Source organism: Pagrus major, chromosome 5 (genome assembly GCF_040436345.1).
Source record: "Pagrus major chromosome 5, Pma_NU_1.0".
NCBI classification, from domain to species: Eukaryota; Metazoa; Chordata; class Actinopteri; order Spariformes; family Sparidae; genus Pagrus; species Pagrus major.
Window position 1 is genome coordinate 37,998,187 of NC_133219.1, and position 21,097 is coordinate 38,019,283.

Below are 21,097 nucleotides of genomic sequence, written 5' to 3' on the forward strand. Positions count from 1 at the left end.
ACATGAGCCTGTTGCTGACATGTTAGAAGAGTTAAAACATGTTGATCACATTCATTATATTTGTTTACTTGTTGGAGACCTTTCATTACGCACGCGTCATTTATTGGACTTTCAGACTTAAAAACTCAAATACACAGAAATGTCAAACGACGACATTTTATTTTAGACTTTATTAAATGTATTTAATTATCATGTATTGGTAAAGGGGAACTTTTTCTCGACTCTAAAGTTACCGGATAGACTAAAGAAATGTTTTTTAACAGGAGCGCAAACACGTTGACTCATCAGTGCGTATAGTTACTTTATACTCATCAGAAATGTGTCAAATAAGAAAACAAAATTAGGCATTTCACTTTTTTTACTTTGTAAAACTAAAAATATTATTATGAAAACTTGAAGTGAACACGCTGCTCCTCCACATGCTGATTTAATGAGTCACAACTCTCCAGTCAAAAGTTTGCGATCTGTTAAATTAGTTTAAAACAAACAAAAAAACAAGAAAGTTGTTTTGTGTTCAGGAGAAATTTACAGTTTCATCAACGACAAAAAGTTCTGTCAAACTTCCCTCATTACTGCTTTAAATTATAGAAACGAAAAAAAAACACACAGTATTGTATAAATAAAGTCTGATCCGTTAACATCCTGACTTTAATTCACACAGTTTGATTTTCTGATTCTTTCGTTGTTTATTTAATTTAAAATCTTGGACTCAAAAGAACAAAATAATAATAATAACAAGATAATTTGTTTGGACGAATTCTGCTTCATAATAATAATTTAAAACAAAAATATTGATGAAACCAACTTTTTCTTTTTTAAGAAACTAGTTTTGTTGGCTTATAAATCCCTGAAACTAAAGAACCACCTCAGTGCTGATAAATCATATAAACCTTAGTTGAATTTAATAAAAATCTGATTTAAATATATTTTTAAAAAACCTTTATTTCTGTTTGTATCAACTTCTCCTTCAAATATATGAAAATCCCCTTTTTTAAAACGAAATATTCTCAGTTTGAAAACATTATTTTTCAGCAGCAGCAGCAGCAGCAGGTAGTGTTCATTAAGGTGAGGGTTTACCTGAGCACATTCATTATGCACCAAAAATAATGAATTCTTAAAACTGGATGTTGCTCTCCAGACTTTTAAACTCTGATCTTATCCCTCAGTTCCTTTGCAGAGGAAGAAAAGTGAGAAGCGAAGGTTTCAATAATACCTGAAATGAGGTGGCGGTGGCGGCTGGACGGCTCATTATTGTCCCATTCTGGCTTCAGCTGACTGGATCCTCTGTTCTCCGTCTGGAGGAAGTGGTGACGGGGTCCCAGACCTCCTGCACTCAGCAGGTCTGTCTCACACACCTCCAGCTCGGCCAGAGCGAGTGTGTGCGTGTGTGTGTGGCATTAGAGGGCAAGGTCAACCCATTTCTCTGCAAACAATCACATCACACAGGGCAAAATACATTCCAACCCCCCCTGCAAACCCCAGTTTGTAAGGTGGTCTGATGTGGGAACAGCGGAGGGTGGGGGGGGGGTTTGGCAGGGGTCCAGACGAGGGGCCTCCGGGGCCAGATGAAGGAAAACCTGGTCCACGTTAATATGACTTCATATTACACATGTTATGGAGATGCTGCTTTCTGCACATGCTTAGTTAAAGCCTGTGTGTGTGTGTGTGTGTAATCCTAAAACCTTCAGATCAGATCAATTAGTGGTTTAGTGGCGAGTAAAGAGGTTTTCCATCACAACACCGGCTCAGCGGGACGAGACCTCTAAAAACTCAACATACGCTTAAAGATATGATCCGAAGATCTCAAGTGTCCGAGTGATATTCACCCACACGTTCAATACACTGATCACAGTCATCTATCAGCTGATTGGCACACATGGGTGATCTCTCTGGAGCAGCAACTCCAACTCCAACTCACACTTTTAATCACAACTCTGACCAGCACAAGAGTCTATTTTTTACATAAACACAACAGTTCTGTGTGACGGTGGGCCTAATCAATAATCCCTCACATGCACATCACATAACAATTTGTAAACTTGCTCATCTTTAAACACATGCAGTTCGATGGCATGTTAAAAGATACGCACAGATGTTGTGTCAAAGTCAAATATTGTTCCCCTATAATGTCACACAGGTTTGGTCAGCAGACGGCACAAATATCCACAGACTCACTAAATAAAATCATATAAATTAAGAAAGACACTCAATTTAATTAGCTCTAAAGGTGCATGAGGTAGTTTTGAAAAGGATCTCAGACTCAGAAAGGATATCTTATTATAAATGAGGTAATAATACAAACTCAGATATATCTGGTACATTTCTATAATATAATAAACAAGCTGTCCTTCGAGGGGTCAGTCAGTTTGTTTATTCAGTTCATTTAGTCGTGAAATTAACCCTCCAAAACTACGTAGTGCACCTTTAAAAAAAAAAGAAAAGGAATCATAAATATTCATGGTAACTTCAAATTTACCAACAAAATTGTAAATTAAAAACCTTTTATTAATTTATTAATTTATCTATTTATTGTTAATGACCTCCTGCAGCCCCTTCACGGCCCAGCAGTGGGCCGCGGTCCACACTTTGGGAACCACTGCTCTTTAAAAAGTGACTTTGAATCCTGGTTCAACCACGTGAAGCACTTTGTTCACTACTATATCATGTTATTATTATTATTAGAGCTGACCAATCGTTGATATTAGGGAGTAAAAAATTCTGATATCGATAAATCGGCTGATTAAAAATGGTTATCAAACATGTTACGTTACAGTTTGGCTTAAGTGCACTGAAACATAAACTTTACTGGGAATTTTACAGTTACAAAATCACCCTCTGTATCTTTTTCTGTGTCATAATCTCTAAAAACAGGTGTGTACACCGACACTGATATTATCTGTGACAAGCCGATATCAGCCGATATGTCACGCTTTCTTCCACCAACATGAAAACAACCGGGACTACATTTTCTCGACTGGGCTGCTGAATAAATAAAACAGCTGGATAACATTTCATTAATTATAAAACTTTTGTCACTATAACTTAAACTAAACATCTTTTTTGCAGCTCACCAACTATAAATAAACATTTCTTCTGTTTAATATAGTCAACAGTGTTTATTGAGTCTGCCCTTCTTCTCTCATGAGACCAGTTGAGCCTCATTTTATTATTGTTGGGGCTTTTATTTTGAAGGTCACATACATGTAGGATGCATAGATGCACAAAACTGCATGATTGTCCTGCACAAACCATGAAAACCCTTGGATTTTGTCATTGTTTTGCATCTGGCAGATCAAATCCTCCATTCACAGTTTTTCTCTCAGCGACTTGTTTTTGAATTTCCTCCTGGCCTCCAGTCTATGGAGAGCTACTGTCAGTTTGTGGAGGACTGCTTCATTAGCTCATGGCAGCATTCATGACAGCACTAAACACTGTGGATAATGAAGTGTGGTGTGTTGCAGCCCCATCTAGTGGCTTTCTTCTGCAAACAGGGAGAAATAACAGTGTGAACAGTGGAAAAAAAGCAAAGAAATCCAAGAGAAACGAAGAAAACACAGCACAGTCGTCTTCATCTTATTCACGTTACGTGCCTGAACTGAAGCCAGCGAACGAGCAACAAAGCCTCGGCACCCAGCTGCAGCGAGGAGCCTATATTTAGGATGTTAAAATCAGCAGAGTGTAATGACATCAGAGATGGAGACAGAGGGCAGGCTGGTGCAGAGTCATCCATGTGGGAACATTAACATTTAGAGGAGCAGTGTGTCTGTCTGCCCTCAGAGCTGCCTGTCACTCACAGGCGTCAAACTGAAGTGCTACGTGACCTTTTCCATTATGTCCGAGCAGAAAATCAACCCTCCGAGGCTTCTGTGTCGACGTGTTTTCAGACTTTTACCTCTTTATAGTTTCTCAGCCGGAGCACACGAACAAGGCCGTGACACAGAATCAATGAAGAGAAGCACATATTCACATTTTCACATCCCAGTTTAGTTTTGCTCCGGACAGAAATGTGTTTTTTCTTCCTCCTAAAGTTGAATGTTTGAGCTTCTCTGTGCAGAGTTTGACACCAGAGGGTGTATTTCACATTTGTGCTCACTGAAAATCTAACTTTAAAGGATAAAGGTTATCTACTGATCGTCACGCCTCATGGGAAGTCGGGGGAGGTTTTGCAGTCCACAAAATGTTTCTGGAGCTTCACGGCAGAACAACGTTGCAGGAATCTCGTACAAAACTGAAGTGGCTGGGGACACATGTTCTGAAACGTAAAATTGATTTGAAAAGACGTTAATTACACTCTTGACGCATGTTCGAGCTCGTGCACGCACTTCAGACGGCTTTTAGCTTTTAGCTTAGCAGCCACTGTAAAGATTTAAATAACATCTTTTCAAATCAATTTGGTTCTTTGAGACTTGGATTATGCTAGATGAGCTGTATGGAGGCATTTTATGATCTTCTCTCTGGTTTCTCTTCCATCTACTCCAGTTATTTAAGAGAGGGATGCGATGTTGTTTTGTTCTGAAGCTCCAGAAATGTTTTGTGGACTACGACATTCACCGTACCTTCCACAGGCACGAAACTACATTTTTATGTTTGGGTGAACTCATCCTTTACAAAGTGGGCCTTCGATTTGTGACATCACAAATAGTTTGGAAGTCAATCCTGGCCAAATATTCAGCGTATACACTTGTGATGTAAAGACTTGAAGCCTCTCATGAAAGAACTTGACGAGTGAAGCAGGAGACCATCTTGTGTCCAGCAGATAATCTTATATTCCAGAAGGCGTGGAGGCCATTTTAAGGATTTTAACTTGGTACTTTTCACTCTGCACAACCAGGTCGGACACACATCAGAGAGTTTTGATCAATGCCTTAAAGGATAAGTTAACCCAAACATGACATTAAGTGCTGCAACATCCTCCTAAACAACTGAAGTAGACGGGACTTGTTTTAAAACATAAAATGTCTCCATACAGCTTTTTAGTCTCCAGAAGCCCTGAGATCAAGAACTGATTTGAAAATACGTTATTATTTACACCCTTTGAAAGCCGAAATCTTCATTATAGCTGCTAAAATAAATGTAAATTACATCTTTTCAAATCAATTTTGGATCTCAGGGCTTCTGGATACATTTAAAACAAGTCCCCAACAACTTCACTTGTTCAGGAGGATTCCGCGACGCTGTTTTACTGCGAAGCTCCGGAAATGTTTTGTGGACTACGAAACTTCAGCTGACTTTCCATCAGGATGGGCGGTGAGTAGATAATGACTTAGTTTTCAATTGTGGGTGAAATTATCCTTTAACACATGTGCAGAGGAGGATCTTTAACCTAACCGAACTTTCGTCACCACTGCTCCTGCCACATGTTCCTCTCAGTACCTAGAGGAGCTCCGTCTTTAACAGACTGAAAACTAATTTCACCACAGCTGACATTTCACAGGCACTCAGGGCCTTTTCTACCTTAGTGACGCAGATTAAACTGTTCAGTTGAAACACTTTACTCTCGCCGGTCCTGCAGCCACGCAGCTGCACGGGGAGGGCGGAGAGGGAAGTGGACGGAGGTCAGGACGCAGTCTGAGGCGTTTTACTTAATGGACCTTTGCACTGGATGTGTGAAACACTTCACTTAACACAGCCTCTGGGCACTATTGGCATGTTCATGTGTGTGCGAGCATGTGTCAAAGGCGGACAGTGTTAAAGGTCAAATACGTCGGCTGTGACCCTCTGCAGGCCTGGCATTTGGACAGTTTTGCACTTGGGAGAGAAAACAAAGAAAAAAACTTTAAAAACCACGTTGCCATCGAAAGATCATTTATAAAACTCTTCGAAGAAAGTTTTTGTGTTATCTTTAGTGTAAAATGTTGATTTACCCTTCGACCACTAGATGGCAGGGTGCAGAGTCCACAGTGTAATGCCAGACCAGTGGACTGCTTTTCAAAACAATGCGCCCACAATACCCACAATGCAATTTAGCCCCTGGAGGCAATTTATCAGATTAAAAGCAGGCTTCATACACATGCAGTCGAGCTCTCAAAGACCTGTAAAGACACTTTACTGTGTAAAATTGGAGTTACCCTTTAAAAAGTGATCGAAAAGAATCCAAACAAAACAAAGAAAAAGCATCCTTTAATGTACAAGAGAGAAAATTAACATTATACGCAGAGAAACGAGGGCACACAGCTTCAGAAAACGGACGCAGACACGAACAGGGTACCACGTCAGCGAGGCCTGGAGGTGAAACCTGAGAAGCGTTTGAAACGACCGTCGTACAACAACATAAAGTGTCTGAAGGCATCGTCTCAGGAAAAGCTGTGGAAGCCGACACACAAAACAAAAACACAAGAAAAACAAAGAAAAGCAAAGTGCGGGAATTACAATTAAATTAACAGAAGTAGTGGCACAGGTTCCCCAAACGTAACGCCGCAGTAAGAAAATCACATTTACACAAAGCTGTCGACCAGCTGATCAGCTGTACTTTGATGCTGGCAAGTACATTCTGCTAACAAGTACCATCCAAACACTGCTGCTGTATTATTACGGTACCGCGTTAAAAAAAGGAGTCACAGTTTACTGACAAATGATCGTTTTTTTAAAAAACTGTTTTTAAAAAAATAGTCCAAACACTTAAAAAGCTGCTGCTGACTCCATCTTCCTCTTCTTCCCTCTGTCAGTCAGTTGGCATGTGTACCTTTTTTTAAATTTTAATGAGAATTACAGGATACTTTGCCCTGATTAAATGTTAGTAATAAAATGCTTGTTAATTATTATTATGGAGAAAAGTTGATGTGAGGCTTTTTAAACATAATGTGCGTCTCAGAAAAGAGGGTTAAAAACACTGCTGGGCTCAAAAGGAAGTAAAAATATTTAGTGAACAAAAGTTTGATTATAAAAACGTTGGATACTGTCGTGTTAAAAAAAGACTTTAAACACTTATTTATGAATACTTTAAGCGGGGGTGAGAACATGAGCTACATGTCCGATGGGAGCCGAGTGCAACGGATTGAAAGCATGTGCCATAATTTGTCTGCAGGAACAATTAATAAAACGAGATTATTCAAGTTTTCTGAGGAAGTTGCACTAAAAAACAGTCTTCTTCACAGGCGCCCCTCGGTCCTCTTCCAGCTGGGTGCATCCTTCGACCAGCAGGGGGCCCCAAACTCACGTCATGATATCGACGCAGACGTTCACAGTGTCACTTCATTAGCAGGGAATACTATTATTACCAGTCACATTCATTTTTTAAAGCAGGTACCAAACACTCGACAGACTTCATTGAACTAGACGTCAGTGGTCCGGATGCCGTCGTCATCCAGGCTGAAGGGGAAGCCGGTGTGAGGCTGAGGCTGCGAGCGGTGCCTCCGGCGCCCGCAGGCCACGTCTCCCGTGGCTGTAACAATCCCCAGTCCGCTGCTGGAAGCCGCTGGAGGCACGGTGGGGCAAGGGGCCGGGGTGGAGAGGGAGTTGGAGGAGGATGAGGTGGAGGAGGAGGTGGAGGAAGAGGAGAGGGAGGGCAGGGTGGGCACGGAGCTGAAGGCGCTGTCTTCGTCCTCCGCGTCCAGGATGGAGGGCTCGCACGACGGGACGGGCATCCAGGGCTGCCAGCCGGGGGCCACAGAGCAGGACTTGACCAGCGTAGGTCTGCGCTCATCGCTCTGCTGACCTCGAGACCCCAAGGAGGAATTATGACTTTTATAGTATGAGGACGCACGTCTGAATGAGAAACCCTGCAACGAGAGGAAGAAACATTTCAGTCTTTTTCTTCTTTCTCCAAGAACATATAGACAGACAAGATTACCAGGAGGGATAACAGTTACCTTAGGAGGACCTCTGAAGTCCTGGATCTTCGTCTCAATGTCCCTGATCCAACCTTGCATCTCCTCTGGAGAGTCTGTCTGCAGAGAGGAATCACCAGAAGATAAAGCTTTGCAGAGCTACTGTAGTTGTTTGTCCTTCTGTAAAAGCTTCTAATCTGAAAAATCTCATGACATAAAAAATCGATTCTGCGAACAAGTACTGTCTGTGTCACCAAAGACAGATGCAGCTTATCTCTCAGTAGGAGCGAGACGATGAAAGATTTTTATCACAGATCGCGATAAAAAAACACTCACACAAGTTGATCATGGTGAGTTTACATTATGGGGATGGTCGTGAATCGAGATAATCATGAATCTCCTCACATGAATAACTTGAAAAAGCTCTCCAGCTCGCTGACATACAGACCTATAATGGTTTCCTGATTTATTTTGAATTAGCTAAGCCTGTCACCCACATTGTGTCCCCATAAAAACAAGTTAAGTAAAGAACCAACCAACATTTATTTATCCTTTATTTGTGCAGGAGGACTTGAAAAAAAAGATGTGTCCTCACTGTTCTGCAATAAAAATGTTTGTTTCCTAACAAAATGTGAGGTTCAAGTGAATCCAGCGTGTTGGAGTACCATTTTATTTTTTATTTTTTAAAGTTTTAAGAATATATTTATGTTTATTGGGATAATATCATGAATTGCAATAATGCCGGACAGTATAATTGTGATGAGAAATCACACCTGCTGCCGTAAACACTTTATAATAATATAAAAGGGAAAGAAGCGGCTGTGTAGTCCGGTGGTACGGACAGCAGCAGAACAAACTGACTTTGCCTTTGCTACCGAGCTTTATCTTGCTGTTGGCTTTTTATTACAAAGAAATAAAAGGACAAGGGAGGGTGGATAAATCTACTGAGCAACTAAATGTGAAGGCTTGCATGTGCACTTGCTCGGTGTGTGAAAGGTTACTTCAAATGCAAATACACTGTTTACTCTTGTTCGGCTAATATTTGCCAAAAACCTACAGTCTCCGGCTCTTTCGGGAAATTTACTGAGCCTCTTCTAAAAATGAGAGTATGTACTTATTTTTTACAGTACAACATCAGCAGGAAATAACAGGAGCAGCTTTGATAGTAACAAAAATACAGAATATCAGAGCCCGACTGATATATCAGCTGTTGTGAGCTCATCCCAGATGTTTCATAGGTGATAATGACTTCAGCAGAAGAAATGTCTGAAGTCACCATTTCATACTTTTTCAATTTCTAAGCAAAAAAAATGCTAAACTTTGTGAAGCTTTTGTGTCTTTTGTGATATTAAACTGAATATTTGGGAGGTTTTGGACGGTTGGTTGGACAGAACAAACAACCTTTGAGTAACAGTTACTGTTTTTAGCTGGACCAACAAATAACAACAGTTTATCTAATAAAGAAAATACTCATCAGTAGATACATACGTGTCGCTCAATTCATAAAAATCACTTTGGTTTCAGCTCTTACGCCACGTTGATGTTCTCCTTTTAATCTATTTCTGTTTATGTCTTGTTGTTTCACGCTTCCCTTTTTTTTTTCTTGCACACAAAAACAAAAACATTTGTGCTTGCAGTCTCTCTCTCTCTCTCTCTCTCTCTCTCTCTCTCTCTCTCTCTCTCTCTCTCTCTCTCTCTCTCTCTCTCTCTCTCTCTCTCTCTCTCTCTCTCTCTCTCTCTCAGCGCGACCCCTGCCGTCTCAGTCAGCTGGTCTCCCAGGGGGGGGTAGCTGGGCAGGATGTTATTGTTGGATGGCTGTGGCCGTTTCACAAAAACAAACTTTTCATGCTCCTAAAAACAGGAGCCTGTGCCACACATCAGCAGCAGAGCATTCACAAGAAAACAAGTCAAAACAACAGGACGGAGACACCTGGGAGCCTCTCCGCTCTGACGCACACGTCAAACTGTAGCTTCTGATCGATCGGTACAACAACGTGACGTACCTGAATGTAGAAGGTCCGGGAGCCGGTGATGATCTCAAACAGGTTGTCTCTCAGCAGGAGATCCCTGACGGACAAACACAGAGGAAACGATCAGACTGTTATCACAGCAGCTAAAGGGAGGGCATGTTAGTACAGATCCACTATCTGTGTTTTTATTCCACAAATATATCTGCATTCATATCTGCGTTTGACTGTAAGTCGAATTGATTTTGTTGTGCCGACATCTCGAGATAACAAAGCAACATTTCTTGTGGTTTGATGTTTTTCGTTATCTCTACAAATCCAGCGAGACAATCAAGCTGTTATCACGAGAAAACAGAAAGTAGTTTCCTCAAAATGTCCGTCAGAGATCAGCAGCGCCGTGCCAGCATGCAAAGATGGCGTCTTGACAACCGTAGCGAACTGATTCAAGCGGAAAATGTCAGATCAAGGAGTATTCATTAATGCATCAGACTGTATTCAGTCTTATATTGTACCATTTAAACACACAGTTGTGCTTATAATTTTATTATATCTCCATCTCAATCTGAAAAGTAAAAACAAGCATCACATAACAATACTGTTGTTTCAGCGGTCCCTCACAGTAATTAGCCATCAAGTCACGAGGTTAAACTAAAAAAAGCTCATAAAACTTTCAGAGCAGTGTGTGTGTAAGTCATTTTTCTTGTGACAAAAGATCTCATTGTCGTTATCATGAGAAACGAGCTTTTTGTAATAATTAACTGTCGATCTCAAGATAACTGCATCGGAAATAATTGCACCTCTGGCCGTTTTTCAGCCTCCGTAGGATTTTTACAGGAAGTATTTGGTCGCTGTTTTATTTTGTCACGGCTGCTTCAATTTATGCGTTTCAGTTGTCATTCACACTCTGATGTATACAAGCTAAATTAACATAGTATTTTAACCACGTACTGCACCAAAATAAATCAAATAATAAAACCTTTTTATTGCCCAGCTTTAAAAAGACAAAGGCCAGTCTAAAATGAGTCAGAAAAGAGTGGAAGGTTTTCTTTAATCAGCGGGGAAAATACAAGCATCTGTTAAACTTGTGTGATTTCTCTTCTGATAGTCCACTGTGATTGTGCAATGCCACAGGAGAAGGGCCCAAATGAAAATAAAGTTTGTTTGAGGTTTCTATGCTGAAAAGCTCTCTTGGCCCGTTTGCATGTACTTTTGAGACGGTCCCTAACTTTCAGACCGCCAGTTTCCATCTACTGTCGAGTCGTGCACAGCGCCAGACTTCAATATAGATCACAGATTTAAAAGATTACAAGTTAAAAAACAACATCTGTGCAACATGAGTCAAGCTCGAGCCCTTACTGGATGACAGTTCTGGGAAAAACTAATGCAAGAATATTGAGAATGTCTGAATATCTTTGATATGTCAACGGCAACCTATTTTTTATTTTATTTATTTGGATGCTGTAAGTCGTGTAATCTGTTCTTATCCAAATATTCGTATACGTTTACATCAGTACTAGAAAGACCAGATGGAGAAAAAGGTCAAATGTTGGGAGATCCACGTTTGACTCACCCGGACTTGACGAGACACTCGTGGACCTTCTGAATGTCCCTTAGTGGAACAGCTCGGAGAGGATCCTTATCCTGGGACACACACACACATTTCAGACATGGACGGACAAAAAAACCCACAGTCACCGAAAATAAACATCAACATGTGAGAGACAAACACAACACGTCCGTCTCCTCACCATCTCAGACTTGTAGTAACTGACTGCGTTGTCATCCAGGGTGAAAAACCTCCTCTTCCAGCTCTTCCTCTGAATCAAACACACATTTCACATTTCAGTTTCCACATGCAGCCTTTTTCTTTTTTTTCTTTTTTTTTAATTCAAGCACAGAGAATCAGCTGTTAGCAGCTGGTTAACTCACCACATTTCCCTGTTTGACACAGTAACCCGACCTCAGCACGCCTGGCCTGCTGCCCTTCCTCTCTCTGCCGTCTGTGTCTTCACCCTCGTTCTGAAACATTTCATCATAACCGTCTTCATTATCACCATAACGATCACTAACCGCCATCTTCTCAATGTTTCACATTACACGCAGGGTGGTTTTGAATGACGAATGATGTTTTACTTAACAGATAAAAGTGAATCTCATTCACGCAAGTCCTGCCGGTGTCACTCTTGGCATCGTCATAGTAACCACAGCTTCCTCTATACATTACCTGGATGGGAGTGTGCACCACCACGCCACCGATGATCTCAGCCTTGTAGGCCTGCTGCCTCCTCCCTCTCTGAGTGTCGTTGATTACTGCGGTCACATCGGGCCGCGGATGTGCAGGGCCGGACTTAGGAACCTGTCAGCACAGTAACAGAGAGGATTACGTCAACGAATGTTACATCAACCGGCAGAGAGCAGAGTCTTCCAGTCTGATTTTTAACAGTCTGGATGTGATGTCTTTCGTAAAGAGGTCATATCATGCTAATTTCCAGGTTCATACTTTTATTTGGGGGTCCTGGTAGAACAGGTAGCATCCCTTCACACACTGTGTCTTGACCGCTCCGTTTTAGCTGCAGAGTGAGACCTCTCACCTCTGTTCAATCTTTGGTGAGAGTTGCACATGCACATTACTTAACGGGCAGGATGTAGCCAATCAGAGGCAGAGTAGGGCGGGTCATGCCGAGGAAGGTAGTGTGATCTAAAATAACTGTACGTCTGCATGACGCTACGTCACCATGTCACACGTTTGCATGATTTATTCCTCGTCACTAGTTTGTCACGTAAGAATCGATTTATCACAGCTGCTCTGTTGTTGTTAGCAGTGTTGGCTCAGGCATGTGTGAACTGACCAATCAGAGCAGACTGGGTATTCAGAGGGGAGGGGCTTAAAGAGACAGGAGCTCTAACAGAGCAGCACTGGTAAAGTAAAACTGATGTGTTTTTTGAGCATTACAGCAGGTAAAGCTATTCTAGAAGTAACCCTAAATAAAATTATGAAGCTGAAAAATGTCCATAATACGTCTCCTTTAGAGTAAATGTAGTCCAGAGGCGTAAATTGAAGGTCCAATGGCCTCTGCTTTAGGAAGTATTTTTTAACACAAGCCTTCATTGAGGCCACGACAGCTCAGAAAAAAGGCGGCAGCAAAGGCCTCCCATCAAAGGGGGAAGTGAAAGAAAGAGTGAGCGGCGCTGCTTCCTGTGTCAGTGTGCAGGTGAGAGAAGAAGAGAGACACTCTTCTGTCATCTGCCGTCATGACCGATGTGTGTCTGTCATCTCGTGGACACGTACACAAATACAATGCAAATTTTCCAACTTAATGTGCGTCGCATGTTCATGAACACACTCAATGGTTTTTTGACACCTCGACCACAGTGACGTATGTGCCAACAGTCACATTCATGCACATTCACAATTTCCTCATTCAGCAAGTGTGTGAGGGGTATGTGTGGGCAACGTTCAAGCATGTCTCGGGCCATAAGGCGGGGGGGGGGATGATGAGTCACTCACTGTATTGTTTGCACTTATGTCCTGTGTCTGTGTATGTATGTACTGTATTATATGTAGTTATTTTGCCTCTTTTGTCAAAAACAAATCTCCCACAGGACCAAAAAAATTAACCTTGAATCGTTCACGCCCGCCCAGACCAAACTGGTTTCAGTCACAACACCGCAAACTGGAGCTTCCTGTCAAATCCCTTATCAATAACTGCTAAGTTAGGCTTTTTCTAACCACACATGAGACAAAGGTGTCAGTTTCTCATCATCTTTTCTTATCGACTTCATCGCTGCTGTTGATACTATGCAGCCTGGTTTATCATTTAACGTCACAGCTTGGTACAGAAACTTGGGCGTAAAGAGCTAAAACGAGATCTCAAAAATTGCAGGAAGGTGATCTGCAAGTCACTGAAGCAACTTTTGAGATATATTTAGCAGCGCTGGACTGAGCAAACTGTGAACAAGAAGTGTTTTACTCCCTATTACCATACAGACACTGAACGGCTGCATGAGGGAACACTTGTTGCTTTTTTTAGATCTACTATCTGGTGTTGTAATAACATGATTTGCTGCTGCTTACACTAATGTACTGCAGGATCCAAAAGTCTGAGATCACTAGTCAACATACTACTATTTTGGAGTACTTTTTCTGTTTGAGGTCGCTTCTCTGTCTCTCGGGGAACTCAGCTTGATGTATTGATCTTCTGAAGGTGTGGTCACTTTTGGTTTTATGCTTTGGATGCAACTCATCCAGTTTCTGCAAAGTGTTGTAGAGTTTGACGCACCTCCACATGAGAAACCTCGAGTTTAGCCATGATTCGATGCTGAGAAAGACCCTCTTTGCTTGCAGTAATAATTTGACTTCTGACTTCTGCCATTTTTCCCTACTATCACAATGCTAATGAGTTAGTAAGCAATGTATCAAGATTGAGCGCGTTGCTTGGATCCTCAGCAACAAACCTGCCGAGCGTGAAGCAGATCAGCCGGACGGTTCTCGAGATGTGCAAATAAGATCGAAACAAACAGCCAGACGGAGATTCTCGGCTTTTATATTTAGATTTGTTGCTGACTTAGAAATAGTGCAGGATCCTACATATGTCTTCCTCATTTTGCATGTCATAACATTACTGTTTTTTTTTTTTTTTTAAATGTCTCTGATTCCTCAAAATATTGAAGATGTGGTCTCAGACTTTTGGACCTCACTGTATCTTGTATATTTTCTGTGTTTTTAAATTGTTTGCAGTACTGCCTGTAGTGTAAAGTATGTGTACTGTGCTTCTGTTGTAGTCGAAGAGAAAAGTCCACTGAGATGGACAATAAAGTCAATCAATCCATTAATCAACATCTGGTGGGAACAGTACGCGTCTGTGTTGCACTCACAGTGATCTTGCTGGCCTTGTTGAGAGCAGCCACCCACTCCCTCATGTCAGTCGCATCGTTGGCTTGGAGGAAGTACCGCCGGGACACGGCATTGATGACTGTAAAAATAGACATCGATTCCGTGAATATCCACAATAACCATATTATAACTTTAATCACATGCTTAAAATAAAATTAACACCACTGTGCCCGACTGCAAGAGCGTGACTCAGTGTTTCCCCCCCGAATAAAACTCACCGAAGCAGAACTCTGTCTTCGGCTTTTGCTTCGCTGTCGCTTCACTCACCTGAGGAGAGGAGGAGGAGAGAGGTGATGAGAGGAGGAGAGAGGAGACAAAAGAAGAGGAGGGAGGAGACAAGAGAGGAGACAAAAAGGAAAAAAGAAAAGACAAGACAAGAGAGGAGACAAAAGGAGAAGAGAGGAGACAAAAGGGAAGAAGAAGGGACAAAACAAAAGGAGATAAAAGGAGAGGAAAGGAGAGACAAAAAGTGGAGAGAGGAGACAGAAGGAAACAAGAGAGGAGACACAAGGAGAGGAGAGGAGAAAAAAAAGGAGACAGAAGGAGACAAGAGAGGAGACAGAAGGAGAGGAGAGAGGAGACAAGGAAAAAAGAAGGGACAAAAAAGGAGATAAAAGGAGAAGAGAGGGGAGACACAAGGAGAGGAGAAAGGACACACAAGGACACGAGAGAGGAGACAAGGAAAAAAGAAGAGACACTAGAGGAGGAGAGAGGAGACAAAAGGAGATGACAGAGGAGACACAAGGAGACGACAAAGGAGACACTAGGGGAGGAGAGAGGAGACAAAAGGAGATGACAGGAGACACAAGGAGACGACAGAGGAGACAAAAGGCGAGGAGAGAGGAGACAAGAGAGGAGACGAGAGAGGAGACACAAGGAGACAAGAGAGGAGACGAGCGAGGAGACACAAAGAGACGAGAGAGGAGACAAGAGAGGAGACAAGAGAGGAGACACAAGGAGGGGATGAAACAAAAGTAAAAGAGGAGAAAAAAGGCGGACACACAGGTTGACAAAGGTAAGAGAGAGACGAGGAGACAAAAAGGCGACGGGACAAATAGAGAGGAGAAATATTTCATATCTTGAACGTCTCCTTGGCTCGGAGGGTCCGGGGAGGAGCTGTCAGCGCTGCAGAGCACTGAAGCCAGATGTCATTATCTGTGGTGAGCTCAGCGAGCGCGCTGACATCTGGAAAACTTCACAAAGTCTGCTGCTGCATGTGACCGTTGACTAGAAACGCAGATAACTCCGGTCGGGGGGGTATCTGTGCTCTCGATTTGCATGTTTCTATTTGCGTGCGCTCTTGTGAATTCCCGCGTCCACGCTGCGGACATGCTTGTAGTTCACAGGACATTATGTAACTACAAACCCACAAGCACAGGGAGGCGACAGGCAGCGGTTTACCTTGGAGATGTAGGTTAGTTTCAGGCTGCCAACATAGCTGGCTCCACTCTGCAGGTTCTGCATGCAGAAACACAAACACACAGACTCATCATTGGCTCAGAGTCCAAGGTTACGCTGCTCCTATTGGTCAATTTCACTTCCTCTAACTGTTTTGCTAAAAAGCGAGTGTCATGCATGTATGTGCGTGTGTGTGTGTGTGTGTGTGCAGCACCTGAGGGTTGTCCATATACCACAGCAGAGAGTTTCCCTGCGTGTCGAGGATGAAGTATCGCCTCTGGAAGCGGCAGCTGTTCTCCTTCTCCTCGATGTCCAGGAAGCCGCATACACGGTTCAGCCGGTCCACGTACGGCATGCTGCTGCTATCACATATCACTGGAGACACACAGATGGACAACAGGAGGACGAAATGTAAAGAGAGCAACAGACTCATGGGACGGACAAGGGCAGATGTGGAGGATAAACCGTCTTTCATTTAATGTTCGAACACACACACACACACACACACATAGAGGAAAGGGAAGAAAGAGACCCGCTTGCACTCAGCAGTTTTTCATGTGACGTGATTGAGGCTGAGCAGCAAACCCCGAAGCCCGAGGCTGAGCTGAGGCCCTCCACCACAGCCAAAAATTACAGACTGCACTCAAGATCTGCACACACGCACATTTCCACTGGCCAGAGAAGAGAGGGAGGGAGGAAAAAGAGGAGAGGAGTGGGGAGAGAGAGAGAGAGATGCATTCATTGAGATGATGCCATGCGTGTGAGTCACTGAGCTGCTGACAGACTGAATGATAGCTCCGACAGTCATTCAGCTCAGACGCTCAGGTATGCTGATGAGATTTCGATAGCTTTTTAGCTTTCCAAGATAACTCTATCCCTGGCAGACATCTGTACATAAAAGTGTTTTTTTTATGGTTTGAGGGAGGGGAGTCAGAGGACTGCTGGCAAATAATCTCGTCCTCTTTATGAACTTTGAGTCATTTCCACTGTCGTTTCTGTTGCATCCCTGCAGGATTAATGTGAAATAAGATGCACTAGATGCAGATGTTGCTCTTCATTAAGTCGTCACTTTTCTCTAAATTTGAATTCACAGAAAGGACTCGAGTGTAACGTCGCCACAGAAAGGTAACACGTTGGCTAACTAGGCGAACATCTGTGACCGATTTCCTTTCTCATAAGAACAAAAAATTACTAAGTAAGTGACAGTCAAAACAAAATATACTGACGTACTGAGCCCTCTGCCAATGTTTTTATAGGACTGTCTTGGCTTCAAAACTCTTCTGGAGATGGAAAATATCACAATTTCCATGAAAACATTCACACTCAACACGCAGACAAACAGATAAACAGCAGACACGCAGGCGGCATCTTTACGTCCTGTGAAGCTATTTTTAGATTCTCGACGGCGAGACAAATACTTCATTTTGAAACCGCTTTCAAAAAATTCGGTGAGCTGATGATGCATCAGTTGTGCAACAACACTTTGCCACTGACATAGAGATGTAAACTTCTGCAGAAAGTCTGGGTGTAATGGAAAAATCAGATGATGCCACACAGATACCAACACTCAGACTGGCACATCCCACACACACACACAATGAGAAAACATCTGGATTATCCATCAGCAGTGACGCTGTGGCATCTGTGCTGAAACTTTAGAGCGTCTTGGGCACATTAATATGAGATTTGACATGCAGCAGGATAACACACACACACACACACACACACACACACACACACACACACACACACACACACACATATATCCATTACAGTGTGTATATGTGATGAAAGAACACAGTGTTCAGATCACAGCAGTGATATCAGTGTCATTGCCTTTTTACCACATCCAGGGCAGCGAAGTGAAACCCACCTACACTCAGTTTACACATCTGCTTTTATCGGTGTTACCTCTTTCCTGATTAACAGAAACGGATTCAAACACACGTCAATTTTTTAACAAAAGACATAATAACAAAGAACGAGCAGAGTCGAGGCAGAACACGCCGAGATATCTCGACTTTGAGTGAGACTAAAGCATCTGACGTTAGACCCTCCCTCCCTCCCTGCCGGGTGAACGTGCCTCTTAGACTCCACATATTTAAGACTTGAGGACATTATGGGGCTGCTTGTACTCCCTTTGACATGCAAAATCTGTGGAATACCCCTTTAACTTAGAGCTGAACCCAATTGATCAATATGATTCATATTACTGATGCATGTAAGTATAACGTCAGTGTTGTAGGTGGTTGGGTAAATCTATTTTAAACACCTTCCTGTTCATGTTCATACTCTAAAACGTCTCTGCGTGCCCCACATTTTAGGGACTGTACAAAAGTTATCAGCGGTTTGTGTCGACAAAGAGGAGGGTTGTGTATTTCATCTGCAGTCTGATTTTTTTTCTCATCCCGCTCATATCTTATTTCATCCTCGACTGGAGCTGCTGCTGCTCGTTTTGGTTCATGTGGTGATCGACTGTGATGATAAAGCCCTCCGAGGCACCGGCTGACATCTAGAGTCGAGCCGCCGGGTATCACTGTCGTCGGCCGCCCCGCTGCTCCACCGAGAACCTGTTTCACTACGTTGTGTGACATGTGATGAAAAATAAAGATTATTCTTCTTCAGATGAAATGCGGTTGTTCATGTGATGATTAAATGAGTAGAAGCATTCAATACTGGTTTATAATCTTGATCAGGGGTGTAAATCGCAAGTTTCATCGTGATACGATATCATACAGATTCTTTGGACGACGATACGATATTTGCCGATATCACAAAGTCCTGCGATCGATGTGAGATGATATCATACGTCCATTTAACACGATCAGTTACATTTATATCACCTGACAAAAAGGAACTAAAATATCTGATCTAATCGATATATATAGATCCGGATCGTTGCATCATTACACCCATAAAAACATCTTTTTTTTTAGCTCACTGAGGGAGTCTGTTAAAAGCTTTTAATAGAGGTGTGAATGACCATCACAGTAGGTGTCATAGTTTACAGCCATCACATGTTTTATGATGCAATATATTAATTTGGAAAGTGAAATAAGAAAGTGAAACAGGCGAGTAGAGGCAGGACGAGTACTCCAGCTACACACAGCTAATAATTACTAATATTATAAACCTAATTTTTATTCATTTTATGTACTTAGATGGTCAGTTGTGAACATTAAAATGTTGAAATACAAGGTGTCTCATTGATTCTGTGTTTGATTATTCTTTTTTATTTTCTTCTGTATATCTCAGGAGGGTGTTGCTGTTGGGATAATTCAGTAAATTGTTTAAAAATGAAAATCCTCACTCTACATGAAGCTCGGTAAACCTGAGTATTTCCATCTTCTGCCACTGTACTTCCACTTCACTACATTTTGGCGGCACTTTTTTTACTCCGTGACATTTATCTGATAACTTCAGTCACTAGTTACTTTGCAGACTGTCTGCTGCACCACAGCACCAACAGGTAACACACAGTATACGAGCCAGGGCTGCACAATTAACCGCACAAATAATCAAGATCGCAATATGACTAAGTGCAATATCCAAATCGCAAGAGCTGCAGTTAATTTATGAAGGTAAAATGTTTCATAAAACAGTGTTTTAATGTAAATTTAAATAAATGTAGTGCTGCAGAGACGCTCTGACCTACAAACCTCGTTCTCCAGATGTAATAAAACACGTTTGTTGTCACATCGTCATGATTTTACTAGTTTTTCTATAACAATAAAAACTGTGATGTTAAATTTAATCCTCCATAATTATCGTGAATTATATCGCAATCGCAATATCTGTCGAAATAATCGCAACAACTAAATATATGTCAAATGTACTTTTATTTGTACTTTTGATACTCGAGTATTTATTTAACTGGGTGGCAAATGAACTCAGGATGGTTGTTTGTATATTAGTTGTAAATAAAGTTGAGAATTTCTTGAAATAATATGAGTTAGAAGAAGAAAAGTGAGAAAAGAGGGCAGGGATACATAAGTTTAACTTCTACCAACTCCTCTTCAGTCATTCATTCATTCAAGTACACTTAATATCAGATACTTTAATACTTTTACTCGAGTACTGTATCTATGGGTTACTTTCTCTTTAATCAAACTGATATTTAAGCATTATATCTTAACTTTTACTCACACGGGACTTTGAGATGTTCTTAAAACTCTGCACAAGGCAGATGAAATACCTCAAAGTTGGACATAAAACTGAAAATCTTTGTTTTATGGATCCAGAAAAAGCAGTTTGTAGAAGAGACTTTGTTCTCTGGACAGTTTTCTGAGCTCCTCTGTGGCGACAGCTGGATGTTCACAGTGTTGCACCACATCAGCAGCGGTGCAGACACGAGTTTCACGCCACTGGATGATTTAAAAGTTTTAAAAAAAAAAGATCGAAGAGAAAAATTTAAAAATATGATGCGGGGAAGAGAAAATATACTCAGCGACACCTGACGGATTAGTTCAGCTCAGATGATCTGCACTGACTCACCGGATCCAACGACTCCTCGGCCCTGCCACACCTACTGTACAGCACCAGCACACACACAGACATGAGGCAACGCACACACAGACACACACACACACACATACACATACAGTGCCACTGTCGACTGATGAACTTACCCTGCTGTGGAGAGTCAGTGTGCGCCACAGCCAGCGCCCCGCGCAGCGCCGAAGCAGCGGAGAGGAGAGAGTCGAGTCCGGGAAACACTCTGGAGCATAGTCAGCCAAAAGTCTGAGCAACTTCCACAATCAGCGCGCGTTAACGAGGGCCGGCGTGCACCTCGCTCCCACACACCCGCCTGTTTGTTTGTGTGATCGGATTACAGAAGACTTGTCTTTTTTCCGGGTTGGTCGTTTCGGGTTATTAGAATAAACCAGCCCCGGATGTGATCTATGCGTCCTCTCGGCTCCGGCCGGGTCCTCCTCCTCCTCCTCCTCCTCCTCCTCCTACCACTGCTGCTGCACTCTCAGAGGAGAAGAGGAACTAAACTGAAGGTTTATTTATTTTTATTTCAGACAGGAGAGGCGATGCAGCTTCCTTACATTTATTTCTGACGTGCGCAG

The 21,097-nt window shown here is 42.2% G+C and overlaps 1 protein-coding gene across 1 annotated transcript; it reads right to left on the minus strand.

Moving 5' to 3' along the window:
• Positions 1-6,103: 6,103 nt before the first annotated feature.
• plekha2 (pleckstrin homology domain containing A2) lies at positions 6,104-20,862 on the minus strand. The gene is made up of 12 exons (XM_073466091.1): positions 20,654-20,862; positions 16,240-16,400; positions 16,029-16,085; positions 14,846-14,894; positions 14,609-14,706; positions 11,958-12,089; positions 11,663-11,752; positions 11,482-11,550; positions 11,304-11,374; positions 9,770-9,833; positions 7,809-7,886; positions 6,104-7,718 (listed from the first exon to the last, which is right to left on the minus strand). Exons 2-12 carry the CDS (start codon positions 16,378-16,380, stop codon positions 7,272-7,274), a joined length of 1,296 nt encoding a protein of 431 aa, XP_073322192.1. The 5' UTR covers positions 16,381-16,400; positions 20,654-20,862; the 3' UTR covers positions 6,104-7,271.
• Between the last annotated feature and the right edge of the window lie 235 nt (positions 20,863-21,097).